A 15,715-nucleotide genomic window follows, 5' to 3' on the forward strand; every position below is an offset into this window, starting at 1 on the left:
AGAGTACTTAAATTTATTCTTACAGAACAATGTGGATTAGTACTAACTAGGCCACTTGGCCTTAGATATTTAGGACTGGAGGAGAGAAGGAATGGAATCTACTTCTAGCCTTTACATAGCTGGCTACCAGGCAGCTGAAATGCTTCTACTTACTCCTCAGGTCCCAGGTGATATATCAACTTACTTCATTTAACTGGTCCAAAATAAAACAGCTGATTACCTATGATCCTTTCACCTCCCTGTTCCATATATTTTTTAGAAAAAGACCTGTCCACTAATTTAACAGAGACATTTAAAAAAAAACCACTATAAGATAAAACCTCAAACTTGAACCAGACATGCGAGTCAATGGGCATACCTTGGCTTTTAAAAATTCCTATGTGAACATGCTGACCTCAAATCCAAGGTAACGAGGAACCTGATTTTACTTCTGACTTGAGCCACTAGACAAAGTACCTCTTTTTGTTCTACTTTACCCCTCTAGAACAAAGGGTTGTTCAAATACATATTTATGTATCAACTAATTAAAAGTGAAAGTATTCTGAAAACAAGAAAATAAAGATTACTCTCAAATTTCAAGACCATGATTTTTATAACTTTACCATGAATTTTATAACTTTAAATAGAGCTTACATTTCACAATACCATAATCATATCTTCTCCTAAACATATAAAATCAATCTCTTTTGATTTCTTTTGTTTTCCTAGAAGTCGCTTTCCTCAATGCAATGAAAGGGCTTTTGCTGAGATCCCAAAGGAAACACACTTAAGAAGAAATCTTGACTGTGATGTTCCTCTTTTTTAGATGGAACACCAGAAAGCACGAAGATCTGAAAATGATCTATGAGATAAGCTACTTATACTGGACAAAAACGTCCTCTCTAATCAATTATAGTATATGAAAACCGGAGGAGTGAGAGGGAACAGTAAGAAACCGAGGGAAGTGCCCAGGAAGTGCACAAGAGTACACAGAGTAAAACAGAGGGCAAAACTTGCGGAAAGGCTAAACTTCAGAGAATTGGAGAAAAGTTTAAAATAACTAGTGAAAGCCCATCGCGGGAACAGGAGAGATATAAAAAGGTTTTCAAAAACTCTAGAACAAATATACGTGTGTGTGTGTGTGTGTGTGTGTGTGCATGCCTTTATATATACTATATATATATATTATATAGATTTATAAAAAATACATAAAGTTGGATCTTATTTTTACTTAGGCTTTTCTCCAAAATATATGTTAATATATGCTACAAAACTGCCCAAAAAGTCTATCTGATTCCTCAGGAGACTTTCATTCCCAAGATCCACAAGTTACATGCTATATTTAAATGCACTGAAAAATAAAAATTCACGTTAGGAATACTAGATTTTTAACCTAAGGGTTTTTACTTTAACTTCTGAAAATCTATTCAACTATGAAGTGGGTGCCTTATACAGGGGATTAGCTGCCCTTAGGAACCCACTTCCCCAAAAAGCACATGCCAGCTTCTGTCTGGTAATATGGATAAAATGGATAAACTGAAGCACAAGGGTAAGAAAAGGAAATTTTCTAAGAGACTTTCCCCAGGAGGGCTACACATAATTATTTATACATAATATATTATATATATCTAAGAGTGAGACAAGGTGGAGAGAGCGGGAGGAAGCGGGAGGAAAGACTTGCCTGGGTATCCTTAGTTGATCTGGTGCACTGGTTGCTTTATCCCCACCTTCCTGTGCCTTCCCAGACATGTGTTAGTTCACTTCTTTTTCCATGGTGACCCCAAGCAGGGACACAGCTACAGGGCCTCAGGAGTGAAATGTTTGACTGCTCCAATTCTCCCAATCTACCTCAAAAATCTACCTCAAAAAACTTGTAGAAAATCTTAAGGAGGTCAAGGAAAAAAAAAAAAAAAAGTCCTTGGCATACTTTTGTGTTCTTCATTATACACCAATGGGACGTCAGAACATTATACTGAAAATGTTCCCACAAAGTGGGAATCAATTGCCCTAATATGGCCAAGCCCTAAATATAGCCACAATTTTTTTTGTTCAAATACATGCCATTAAACTTGTGGATGGAGGAAATGGTGGTGGGCAACTGGGCAGAGAGCACAGGAAACAATGACAGTGTAACTCCACTATCTCCACCAGCATTAAAATGGCTTTAAATGTCCTTGACAAGGGCTGCCAAAGTAAAGACACCAGTAACACACATGCCCTTTTTTCTCCAGGCTTTGTTCCCTTGATCAAGTCTGGATTACTGGGAGGGAAGGAAAGAAATTCCATACCCTGGGTCTGAAGTAATTCTACCATTCTGAGAAGGGACACAACATCACTAGTACTCAAAGCAGTGAAAGGAATAGAATTCCCTACTCGAATTATAAGGATCCAGTTAGTCTAAAGGAAACATGAGAATTTAACTAGGGTAGTTGAAAGTCCTCACAATTTACCTTCCAAACAAAATCACACCCACACGCACCCATACACAACAAATTAAACTGATATTTAATATTCACATAACTACAATGAGGGGCTATGTTCTAAATGAATGGGATTCAAGATAAGCAAAATCTAGAATATTAAAACAACCCAAAATGTATTCAAAGTTTCACTTCAAACTTTTAAAAGGTTTATTCTACCGGCTCTGAACTTGTTCCATAAACTAATTTTGCAAGGCATTTTGGTCAAAAAAAACGTGTAGCATTGTGTCACAGCTGGAAGCAGATAATTTAAAAATTCACTGAATAAAACTGTTAAAAGTACATAAACAAAACCTATTACATATGTGGGCTGAAAGGCAACACAGGCTATTTTAAGTCACTTTCTAAAAGTTTGCTCTTGAAACTGGGATTTTAAAGACTAGATTCCGTGGTCAAGCTGCCCGGGTCAAAGGCAGTCTCTGCCACTACAGCAGTGGGTCTTAGGCAAGCTGTTTAAGTTCCCTGTGACTTTAAGTTTCCTCATCTGTAAAAGGGGAGTTGTAATAGCACCTACCTCACATGGTTGTTAAAGGAATAAATGAAAGAAAAGAAGTCAGCATAAACCATTTAGGTTGGTAAACGCTCAATAAATACTAGAAATTATTATTCAAAGGTGTGTGTTCACAAGGTCGGATCTATTAAATATATGCATCAGCGCCGTTAAATTAAACACTCAACCATTTCATAAAAGCAGCTTACTCCCCTTTTCCATACATCAGGCGGCATCAACCCTCAAAATGATGTGGAAATTACATACTTTCACTCATCCGTCTGAAAGCCTGTCCTATGCAGCAAGAAAGAAGGAAGATGCCTTTTTCTTGACTGTTGCTCCTTCCTAACTTCAAAATACTGTCACGTACACAATAGGTTGAAGCTGCCCTCAAAATGACAGCTCACAGCTTGGCAGCGCCCGCAGAGGCTCCCAGGCGGCTCCGCCGGGAAGGGGTTCACCCCATTTCACCGCCAATCTCCCACCTCCACCGCGAAGGAAGCGCACGCCTGGGAATCCCAAGGAACACAACAGAACTCTCTGCAAGGAGGAAGGGACCCTGAGGAGTGGGGAAAGAGAGGGAGGGGAATCAGACAGGAAAGAAGCCTCCCGGTCAAAGAGGTTTCGGAGCCACCCTCGGATCCGGCGCGTCCACGATGACAAGCCCGGGACCCGGTGCCGGCGATGGGCTGCGACGTCCCGAGCGGCCCACTCCCTGCTCCTTCCCTCTCCCGGCGGGCACCGAAGCCAACTCCGTTCCCGCTCCAGTCTCGCCTCCCGGCGCCCCCTCACCTAAACGCGGGTCCTTCCTTGGAAGCCCTGCCCTGGGCAGACGCCGACGCGGTGCTACCGCCGCTGCCGCTGCCCTTTTTGTTAAAGAGCTTCTGGAGCAGGGTCGGGGCCATGATGCTGCCGCCGCCGCTGCAGCTCCGGCCGTGGCGCTCGGGGGGCCGGCGGCTCAGCGCGCGGCCGGGGGCGGCGGCCGCGGCGGCGGGGCCATCGCGGCGGCGGCGGCGCGGCCGCCCAGCCTTGTGGGAGCGCGGGGCCGCTGCGGCTGAGTAACTCTGCTCCGCGTCGGGGCCGCCGGAGGCCGGTCATATGACTGAGCCGGCCCGCCGCCGCCGCCTCGCGCGCTGACAGTTATCTCCTGCGGGAGGAGCCCGCAGCCCCACGGCGGCGGCGGTGGCGGCGGCGCGGGAGGAGCGCGGCCTCCCGGGCGGCGGCCATTGGCCCGGCGGCCGCCCGCCCCGGGCTCACGTAACCCCGGCGGGAGGCGAGGCCCGGATCGGGAGGTTCTGTGCTCCCGGCACGCGGGGAGCGGAGGCGGGGCGGGCGCGGGGCTTAAAGAGGCCGGAGAGGCGGGGACGGGCGCCGCGCGGCCGGGGTGGGCTGCTGGAGGGGCTCAGCTCAGCTAGAGGCGAGGGGTACCGGAGGTGGCTGCGTTCTTTCGAAAGCGAGGGCGCAGCGGGGCCGACCTTTGTTCTTTTGAGACAAAGCCCTGAACTTGGGTCCTCGCTTTGTGCAGGTGCAAGTGCTCGTGCATAGTAAGCCCGTGGCGGGGGTGGGTGGTGGGGGGGGGGGGTGGAGGGTTTAGTACACGAGGTCGCTGTTTCACACGGGACTGATTCGAATCTCACGACACCCAAGGTATTGGCATGTTTCTACCATATCCAGATTAGAGCTCTCCGTTTTTTGTTTTTGTTTTTTAATTTAAACTGTTTAGTCGAATTATTTGCTCTTTAGCATCTTGGGTCACTATACTATAGTTATATAAAAAGTTGCTTGTGAAATTAAAAAACACATGGAATTTACTACATTGATTTAGAAAATTGAGAAGCGATTTCATAAAAAGAGGATGCTTTCCTAATACGTATTTAACAATCAAGGCACATAATAATCTGATGGCAACAGCGGATAGATATTATTTGATTTGGGGAAGGGAAGAGTTAATCATATTTGAGTCGGCTTTCCTAGCCAGTCCCACCCAGCCTGCATGAGAACTTCAGCCTCTGGTGTGGAACTCTCGAAACAGCCTGTGGTGGTGAAGGAACGTGCCAGACTCAAAGCAGCTTCTTAATCTGCCTTATAGCGTTAGCTCTTCAGTTTTTCTGATGAGGAGTAGTAGAGATCAAAGTTAAGATTCCAACTCTGCCTCTCCTAGCTTTCCTTCATGAGCAGTGAACAGTGACTCACCTGGATTCTCTTAGACTTGTTCAGAGGAGGGCTCTTGGAAACTCAAAAAGGCAAATGTATTTCCATGAACATAAGTAATTAAAAATACCTCTTTCTGGCTTTGGTAGGAAACGAACTATGAATAATGATGTGCTGAAATTTCACAAAGGTAAGGGAAAGGTGGTAGAAATTGAAACTCAGTCCTTTTATCCTTTCAGATTTCTACTATTAAAATGGTTGGATTAAGTGTTCACGCCAGTAAGCAATCCTTGTTTTGCACAATGGAGTATACACAGAATCCTGATTTGCAACTTCTATATCTCTCTCTATTTACTGGAAGCATCTACCTCATGGAACTGGCAGTATTGGTCAGTATCCTATCTAACAGGTAGTGGCTTCATCTGCTGTGAGTTTATTAAGACAGGTTTGGGCTGGCACTTGACCACCCTCCCTTCCCCCCTACTTGCTCAGAAAATGTCCTTTATTCCCCCAACTCAAGTGTATTCTTTTATGCCTACAGCTTTTGTAACTGGACACTGAAGAGGAATTCGGCATCATGTTCCTTGTGTCCCCCCACCTGCAAGGACTATTTCAGTTCCAGCCTCAGTCCAAGTGTGCAGAATTACCCAAAAGAGGCAATTCAAAGATCAGCCTGCCCCAGACATCACCCTCAATTTTGATCTTCACTGGGCAACTCGAAAGGGGGTGTGTGCATCTCAAACTATTAAGAACAGACTTCAGTTAGGTGAGAAAAAAAGGAACTGAAATGGTTCCCTTTCCCTTCCCTCCCTTTTTCTCCCTTTGCTTCCTCTCAACACCACATTCTTCCTCATTCTGGTTCTGGCCACACCTCTCGCTCTTAATTTTAAAAGCATACAAAAATCCTGACCAGCAAAATGTGGGGAGATTGCTCTAGCCAGCTTTCCTATCCCGGTTTCATTATTTCTCTTTTTGTCTGTTCAAGGCCTCTTCAAAAACCCCGTCTTTTGCCTGTCGTCCATTGGTCACTGCCTCATCCCATAAGTTTGTCATAGTCCCAGTCTCCAGCTCGGTCATGTGGCTTGTCCCCCAATTCCATACATCTCATTTGCCTCATCCCACTCACTCCATCTTAGGAAATCTATTGGTTGGCTGTTCCTGTATGCAGCTATCAAGAGAAGGGAGTAAAGCAATATCCAGAATTTTGGGGAAATGACAGAATAACATTTAATATAGGAAAGGAGGAATTGTAAAAGGGCTTACACACTTACCCTGTTCTGTTCTGAGTCCTGGTGACAGTTCTCTCCGGTTAGTGAATGCATGTTCTGGAAGTCGGTTTAGGAGTTTCGCTTGTACAATTAGACTTGTACTCTGTAGCCTACCTAATATCTACTACCCCTTCTTCCTAACAGAACTCCAGTTTTGTTCAGGTGTCTATCCCTCCCCTAGGCCAGTAGGCCTCAGGTAAACTGACATTATCCCCAAAGCAGCTGAATGATCTGAGGGTAATTCCAACGCATTTGCAAGGTACTGGTTCAGGAATAAACCCGTGAGGCAAATCTAGCTAAGGAGGCAAGAAGGAAAGGAGCCAGAGAAGGAGTGATTTCTCACTCTTAATCGAGAACTATAAGGAGAGATGTGGTTTGTCGTTGTTTCTTCCTTTGAATGTTATTTGTCTACATGTAATTCTACAGCTATCTTACTAGGAGCTTGGGCGTGAAACCAGTTAGTTCTGGAGAAGGCAGGGCAGAGAGGTGGAACAAGCTGTGTCTTAGTAATACTGTTGAGCCATAATACATCTACCCTAAGCTGACATTCCGCATTTGATGAGATAATATTTCTGTTATCTGAAGCCAAAAGCAGTCTATAAGAGGGTCCTATTTTGTGTTCTCTATTGCTTGTTATGTGAAATAAATAAACTCCTCCTCGGTGAACCCTCAGTACACCAATAATCACCAATGGACCTGCTTTATCTTTTCATATATTTTTTTTAAACATTTTTTTTAAAGATTTTATTTATTTATTTGTCAGAGAGAGAGAGAGTGAGAGCAAGCACAGGCAGACAGAGTGGAAGGCAGAGTCAGAGGGAGAATCGGGACTCGATCCCAGGACGCTGGGATCATGACCTGAGCCGAAGGCAGCTGCTTAACCAACTGAGCCACCCAGGTGTCCCATCTTTTCATACATTTTTAAAATTGTCTTTGGATTTTATTTATTTGAGAAAGAATGAGTGGGAGGGGGCAGAGGGAGACGCAGACTCCTTGTAGAGTAGGGAGTCCAATGTGGGACTCAGTCCTAGGTCCCTGAGATCATGACCTGAGCCAAAGGCAGACGCTTAACCAACTGAGCCACTCAGGCACCCTATTTTCTCATGTTTTTAAGTCATTTTGCAAATCATTTATAAGAAGCAAAAACAAAGGATGGTAGTGAAACAATTTTAAAATAAATTAATAATTTAAACAGTGTGGGGTGCTTGAGTGGCTCAATTGGTTAAGTGTCTGCCTTCAGCTCAGGTCATGGTCCTAGGGTCCCAAGCTCATTGCTCAGCTGGGAGCTGCTTCTCTCTCTCTCTCTCCCTGCTGCTTCCCCTGCTTGTGTTCTCGTTCTCTCTCTTTCTCTCTCTCTCTGTCAAATAAATAAATAAATTTTTTAAAAAAAAAAGAATTTAAACATAGCAAATTCAAGTTTTTATCTTATATTTTCCTGCAATTATAGAAACATTACCCTAAATGGGCCATTTTTTTTTTAAAGTAATCCCTATGCCCATCATGGGGCTCAACCCTGAGATCAAGGGTCTCATGCTCTACCAACTGAGGCTAGGTACCCCAAACCATATCCTTTACATACAACTACTGATCAATGTGTATGAACCAGGAATAAAATTATCTCATAAATATTGACTCCAAATTAAAAATACATCTCTGTTGTTCTAGTTTATTCTTACTTTTGCTGCTTCTTGCCCTTGAATCAACAAAAACACTTTTGAAAATATAGGTGGCTTGAAATCTTGTTGAAAAGAAGGTAACCATCATCTTAGCTGTAAAATATTTTCATATTTAGATTTATAAACAACAATTAGAACTACCAATTTAAACACATTGGACTTCCTAAACTTATATAATGTATGTCAATTATATTTCAGTAAAATTGGAGGAAAAAAGATCTAGCAATTCAATCAGTTTTTCCTCCTACACCATGATTTCCTTCCAGTCATCTTTGCATATACATTACCTTTAGCATCTGTTGACTTCAAACTATATCAACTATAAATGATGCAAAACATCAAAAAAGATGACAAAATACACAACATGTGTTTTGGATGGCTTGGGTTCTTGTTGTAAAATATTGAATAATGGAGTAATTCCTGTTGAATAGATAGGAATACCATATTTCCTTTTTGTCTTTGAATATATATTGTTGAATTATCAATTCTTGAGTGTGAGAAGTTAGGATATCATCATCTAAAGACTCACCTGGGGCTGCCTCGCTGGCTCAGTTGGTAGAGCATGCGACTCTTGATCTTTCAGTTTTGAGTTCAAGCTCCACGTTGGGTGTAGAGATTACTTAACAAACAACAAATAAAATGTCTAAAAAATAAATAAAGGCTCATCATCTGGTATTCCATTTGTGTAATAAATTTCACCATCATCATTAAAGTCTAGTGTCTTTGCATTTTTTTTTATTTTCAATACTTTTGAAGTGTTTTCTATCAGTTTTCTTTTCTTTGCCATTATGGAATAAAATATGAAATTTCTGCATTTTCACCAGTGATTAATAAAAGGTTTAATAAAAAACTATGAAAATCATATCTCCAGATTTTGTATACCTTCTTACAAGATGATGCTTTGAACAATACAATAAAATAGTAGAAGAATGATATAATAATGATGATTTATTTTACTATTGAATAAACTTTCTAGGCAATTCCAAATTGTTTTATTATTATTTTGTCTTCTCTAGCATAGTTGGGAATAGCTGTTGAGTAATGTTGAAATAGTTCCTACAATGATAATATAGCAAAATGGATAAAGCTAAGGGAAATTAAGATCACTAAGATCCCGCTAATTACGAAAGACTTCAATGTACCCATATGGTAATTGCAAAACAGAATGAGTTATTACATTTTTAAAGTACATTTACTTCTTGTTTTTTGGAAAAAATAGGAGTTTAAGTAAACTCATGAAATATCCATCCTTATAAATAGTTAGAACCTCTCAGAAAAGAAACTCAAACTCTAAAATTGGATCCAATGGACTCTGATGTGCTAAGGTTAATTCACATTAAACTGATTCTCTGATATTTGCAGCACAACTCAATACACTTGATAATCTCACTATAGCAATCCGTCACCTCCATGATGCCAAAATCAGGGGACATTTTCCTGTCTTCTTTGCAATCAATATAATTGATCACTTCCTCCTTTTTGAAACCCTCATTTTTAGTACTATTGACTTCTACTAGTTTGGAATAACCTGACCAGCTCCTCCCTCATGCTCTTCTGGAGGGTCCTCCTCTCCCCTCCCTTTAAAATATGAAACTTCTCAGGGCTTCTCTTCTCCTCCTCTCATTCATACTCTCCCTCTCCTAGATAAACTATCCACTCCTGTGACTTTAAATGTCATCTCTATATTGATGATACCTAGCCTTTTACCTCCAACCCTAACCTCCATTTTAGATCTTTATAACCGGTTATCTGATTGATATGTCCAGTTGGATAACTGACAAGCATCCCACATTGAACACTGAATCAGTTCTTCCTCCAAAGCCTACTTCTCTTGCCTTTTCCCTCTTTACACATTTATAATACCTGCCTTTACACATTTGTTTACAATAGAAACCTGGGAAGCATCCTTAACCTTTTGCTCTCTCCTCATCCAAACTATTTCTCACTTCCATTTTTCTCCCTGTTCATTGTTACAACCCTAGTCCAAGTCAGCATTATCTCCTGCCTACAATTGTTATAACTGGTTTACTTTCTTGCCCCATCTCAAATATATTCAACATGCAGCTGCCATAGGGATCATTAAAAAATATAAATTGTTGTCACTTCTTTGATTAGAACTTTTTAGTAGCTTCCCATTGCACTTAGTAAAATCCAAAATTCTTCACATAACATAATTCTTCACATAATTCTTCCATATAATTAGGTCCTTTCCTCCCTCTCCAGACTTACTTTACATCCCCCCCCACACACTCATTTGCTAACCTCCTGTCATACTGTTATATTTTCATTTCTTCTACCTGGTCTCCTCTGCCAGTAATGCCTCCACCCCTAGGCTCACAATTCCCTCTGAATAATTATCTTTCAGTCCTCAATTTAATGTCACTTATGCATGTTGACTGTCTGACTCTCTCAGTCTCCATTCTCAGTTAAGGATACTTTATCCCTCCTATGTTTGTTAGAGCACCCTTTTCTGTTCCTTTAAAGCACTTCTCAGGGGCATCTGAGTGGCTCAGTCAGTTAAGCATCTGCCTTCAGCTCAGGTAATGATCCAGGTAATGGGGTCTCACCCCCTCTGCCTGCCTCTGCCTCATCCCTTTGCTCCCCCTCTCTGCTTATGCTCTCTCTGTCAAATCAATAAAAATTTAAAGCATTTATCACAATTTATAATTAACCAATAAATAAATATATAACATCTGTTTCCCACTTGACAAAAAAAATTACTTAGGTCAGAGGACTATGTCTTGTTGACTAATATGCCTGGCACTTGGTGTCTTCTCAAAAGTACATTTGTTGACTGACTGAATGAATGTGTGAGCCAATGAATGAATGAAGTTCACAGTCTCTACTGCATGTAAGCCCTAGTCCCTCACGAAAGAATTCTCTGTAATAATCACTAGATGAGGAAAACTTCCTGAACTTTTTCTACTTACTTGCTTTGGTTGGAAAAAAGATCAGTGCTGGCCACTTTTAAGTCCCCATTAGGAAACAAATCATTTATGGGGCTCACACTTTTGTTCCTAATTTCCTGGTTTAACAAAGCCTTTTTGCTTGAGCACCAGCAAAGAATCCTGCCCCAGATGTGAGTTTTGTATGTCTAATTTGCCTAACACTTAATAGTACCAACTGCTTTTTCTCTCATCAGCCCCTTGCACCAAAGCCCCTTCCTGAGACAAAGCATATTGTATCAGTTAGGATGCCTTTTGCTGCAAGTAACAGAAGCTCCAACCCAAATTGGAATAAACAATAAAGGGATTTTTTTTCTCAGAAAACAAAAGATCCAAAGGTAGGTCAGGGTCCAAGCATGGTACATCAGAGTTCTGATTCTGCTTCTCTCGGATTCTTTTGGCTCTGTTTTCCTCTGTGTGTTGGATTATTCTTCAGGCTGATAGCAGTATGGTCCCCGAAGCTCCTGGGATTATGTGCAAATGCAACAAAGTCCAACAGAAGATGGGGGTGGTCTCTTTCCATGTGTCTTAGTTTCTCAGAAGCTCTACAGATTTTAATCATTGGCAAGGGAAATATGGCGTTACCATTATTAGCTTTGACTAATGGGGAGATTTCCCAAGTCACATATGGGGAGGGTTAAGTCACTGGAACAAAATCAAGTCTCTAACAAAGAGAAATGCAGAGTGGGGAAAGTGACTGTTGAGTAGAAAACCAAGAGAATCAGCCACATATGCATTCATTTATACATCATAAAATGCAGGCAGCTGTATTTTCCCTGAGTGTGTTTCAAGAACCCATCACACCATCACTATGGATTCTTAGTCTAGCCCATGGATTTTTTTTTTTCTTTTTAAGATTTTACTTATTTATTTGTCAGGGAGAGAGAAACAGGCAGGCAGAGAGAAAAGCAGGCTCCCTGCTGAGCAAGGAGCACAATCCCAGGATGTTGGGATCATGACCTGAGCCGAAAGCAGATGCTTAACTAACTGAGCCACCCAAGCATCATTAGATTATGAATTTTTTTTTAAAGATTTTATTTATTTGATAGAGAGAAATCACAAGTAGACGGAGAGGCAGACAGAGAGAGAGAGGGGAAGCAGGCTCCCTGCCGAGCAGAGAGCCCGATGCGGGACTCGACCCCAGGACCCTGAGATCATGACCTGAGCCAAAGGCAGTGGCTTAACCCACTGAGCCACCCAGGTGCCCCATGAATTTTTTTTTTAACATTTTATTTTGGCAGAGAGAGATCACAAGTAGGCAGAGAGGCAAGCAGAGAGAGGGGAGAAAGCAGGCTCCCTGCCAAGCAGAGAACCCGATGCAGGACTCGATCCCAGGACCCTGAGATCATGACCTGAGCCGAAGGCAGAGGCCTAACCCACTGAGCCACCCAGGTGCCCAGTTTATGAATTCTTGATCTCCAACTCCATGCATGGAGTCTGTGAGATGATAGGTACCAGATAGGTGTTTTATGTTTTTAAACAAATTAAATGCAAAAATGTGGAAGACACTATTGCTTTTCAGTTTAAAAAATTGCCCACAAGATACTTCCTTCTTCTATACTTTTTGAACAGTCTCTTTTCAGATCATGATTCAGAAAATACTTACCTATTTATTACTGCCTCTGAAGTATGTAACTTTGGTCTAAGCACTCAGTAAAAGCTTGTTCAGTTAATCTGTGGACTTTATTTCACCTCCATAGTTGAGGTATTGGGAAAGGTACAGAAATTTTCTCCCATACACTCATTCACACGCTAAAAGTAATGATCTACAGTGCATAAAATTTAGAAAACATAGAAAAGTACGAAGATGAATATAATAATGTGACCATAGATAGACAGAAGTAGCTACAGTTAGGGATGCTTAACTCAGTCAGTGGAGCATGAGAGGCTTTGTCTCAGAGTTGTGAGTTTGAGCCTCATGTTGGGAGTAGAGATTACTTAAAAAAATAATAATAATGTAAGATCTCTTTTTTTTAAATAGCTATAGTTAACATGTTTGTGATTTTTCTTCCTTCCTTCCTTTTTTTTTCCTTTCTTATTCATTTGTTTGACAAGAATTTTTGTTTCAAGATCTGTTGATTCCCCCAGATTGATAATTCAACATACATCATTGTTTTTCATCAATCATTAATTTTGCATAAATTCATCAGTTCATGTATTTAGTCAACAGTCATCCAGTATTCCAACTAGGTTCTAGTCAGTGGTCCTCAAGTGTGTGTTGCCCAAGATATACTTTAGAATTCTGCTTAAAACAGTGATTTGTCTGTGAGTATTTGGCTTCTAGCTGTCCCCGCCTCCACCCCCACCCCCACCCCCACTGCTTCAAATCTCTCTAAAACGACAGCAAAGGAATTTAAAAAGGCATTAGCTTACAAGGAACAATGGTAAGAGGAGGATGAGATAATGATTACAGATTTTAATAAGTGTTTGGCCAAAGATAAGTGTTTGGTAGATGGAAAGTGGATGGAGTAGTAGTAATTAATTAAACAGGGAGGAAGAATTCAAAACCTAAGAATGAAGATGGGGGCCAGTTTCCTTCAGAAGATCAGTAAAGCCTCAGCATTTGGGACCTGAAAGGTCCCTGAAGGGGAGGTCAGGTGCAGGCTGAAAATAGGAGGGATAGGTTAAAGTCTACATATGAAATAGACCCCCAGTTCCTTTCTATACTTACCCTGCCCAGGCAGATAACTTTTGGTCAGTGGCTCAGAAAAGGGGCATTAAGTGAATGCTCAGTTCCCAGAGAAAAAGAATGATGATAGAGAACAGAAAAAAACTCTCCAGACATTTACAATTGGGGAGCCCAATAAAAAGCTGGTTCATTACGAGAGCATCTACTTGTGAATTTCCCAGATCAGTACTCTACACAGGGAATTCTCATAAAATGTTGAGTCTCGTTCTTAAATATGAATGGCAACTGAAGAATCACTAGAAATTTGATGAATGCCTCCAACATAGTAAGAAAAGTACACAGGAAAGTGAAAGGGATCTGGAGAGAATAGAAACAATGCAAGGAGAAAAGGACTTTTAAAAAACTGTACTTGAGGGCGCCTGGGTGGCTCAGTGGGTTAAGCCGCTGCCTTCAGCTCAGGTCATGATCTCAGGGTCCTGGGATCGAGTCCCGCATCGGGCTCTCTGCTCAGCGGGGAGCCTGCTTCCCTCTCTCTCTCTCTGCCTGCCTCTCTGTCTACTGTGATCTCTCTCTGTCAAATAAATAAATAAAATCTTAAAAAAAAATAAAAATAAAAAACTGTACTTGATTATTATCACCAAAGATACAAAGGAATATATATTTCTAAAACAAAAATAAAAAGTGATTAAAAAAAAAAAAGGAAAACACATACAGAGCTCTTAAAAATAAAATCTATGGCAGTGTAAATTAAATATTCAACACAAACACTGGAGGATAGATTTGGGAAAGATGGAAAACAGAAGAGGAGAGATGAGAACATTATAGAATCTATTCAGTGACTTACTAATAAGTGTTTCAAAAAGAGAAATCAGGGGCGCCTGGGTGGTTCAGTTGTTTAAGCATCTGCCTTCAGCTCATGTCATGAACCCAGGATCCTGGGATCCAGGCCTGCATTGGGCTTCTTGCTCTGCGGGGAGTCTGCTTCTCCCTCTGCCTGCCACTCCTGCCACACCACCCCTCCCCCAACTTGTGCTCTCTCTTTCCATCTCTCTCTCTCTTTTTCTCTGTCAAATAAATACATAAAATCTTGGAGGGAAAAAAAAAAAGGATCAGAGAAAACAGAGGGGAACAAATCAGAAATAATAGAAGGAAATTTCCCAGATAGGACTCACCCAAGCAATGAATTTTTTTAAAGACCCACTTCGTGGCGTATCATCGTTACATTTCAGACACCTTGGATAAGGAAAAGAATTCTAGAACCTTTCAGAGAAAAAAAAAAGATGATCACAAAAAATTGGAATGACTCAGAGTAACATTGGAATTCCTACTAACCACTCTTGATGGTAGAAGACAATAAAGCACTACCTTAAAAATTCAGAGGAAAAACTATTTTTAGCCTAAAATCCTTTACAAAACTAAACTGTAACTCAAGTAACATAGAACACACAATTTTCATATATACAAGGTCTCAAACATTATCTCCTTTCTTGGGAAGCTGGAAGATGTATTTTAGCAAAATAGGAGATTAAAATATGAAAACAGAAGATAGAGGAGAAGATCCTAGAAAGAAAAGCAGCAGGGAAAGCTGTAAGATGGCAGGAAGGAATGTCACAGGACTTCTAGAAAACAGCCAGGCCAAAGAGGAGGAGGAGGGATTCTTCCCAAGCTCCCAGAACAACTCAGAAAAATGGAATAGAAGTTTTTGAGCATGAAGAATATATTATTAATAAGTATATGGCAGAGATGCCAGCACATTGGGGGAAAATTAACAATAGGTAAATGGAAAACCAAACAAATGATAAAATGAGGCAATTATTAACTTCAGAAAAATGGAAAGCTCATACAGGAAAAGAGGTGTGATTGCAATGCGTTACTTGGCTCAGTGAACAATATTTATGTAGTTTCAATGAGGTAATGCTGACGATTGACTTCACAAAAAATTGTATGTAATTATATTGGGGGATAGAAGAAGAAAAATGGAGTTGGGAAGCAATATTCCAGTATTTATTCACAATAGCAGGAAGTCATCAGGCAAATCAAGGAACAGTGACATAAGCATATAAAGATATGGAGGAAAATTATCAGTGGAACTAGCTA

General features: G+C 41.1%; 1 protein-coding gene and 1 long non-coding RNA gene across 3 annotated transcripts in view; one reads left to right on the forward strand and one right to left on the reverse strand.

The window, feature by feature from the left end:
- FNIP2 (folliculin interacting protein 2) overlaps positions 1–3,907 on the reverse strand; it is a 132,924-nt gene extending 129,017 nt beyond the window's left edge. For both annotated transcript variants that reach the window (XM_059374502.1, XM_059374473.1), the window contains exon 1: positions 3,742–3,907. In XM_059374502.1, coding sequence (XP_059230485.1) covers positions 3,742–3,854 — 113 coding nt within the window. In that variant the 5' untranslated portion in view covers positions 3,855–3,907. The remainder of the gene's footprint in view (positions 1–3,741) is intronic.
- A 618-nt stretch (positions 3,908–4,525) lies between these two features.
- The window catches only part of LOC132013786 (uncharacterized), a 32,877-nt gene continuing 21,687 nt past the window's right edge, over positions 4,526–15,715 (forward strand). Inside the window, exons 1-3 of the long non-coding RNA XR_009403104.1 lie at positions 4,526–4,596; positions 5,250–5,290; positions 5,642–5,866. This is a non-coding gene — a long non-coding RNA (uncharacterized LOC132013786). The remainder of the gene's footprint in view (positions 4,597–5,249; positions 5,291–5,641; positions 5,867–15,715) is intronic.

Source organism: Mustela nigripes, chromosome 1, assembly GCF_022355385.1.
Source record: "Mustela nigripes isolate SB6536 chromosome 1, MUSNIG.SB6536, whole genome shotgun sequence".
In the NCBI taxonomy this organism is placed as follows: Eukaryota; Metazoa; Chordata; class Mammalia; order Carnivora; family Mustelidae; genus Mustela; species Mustela nigripes.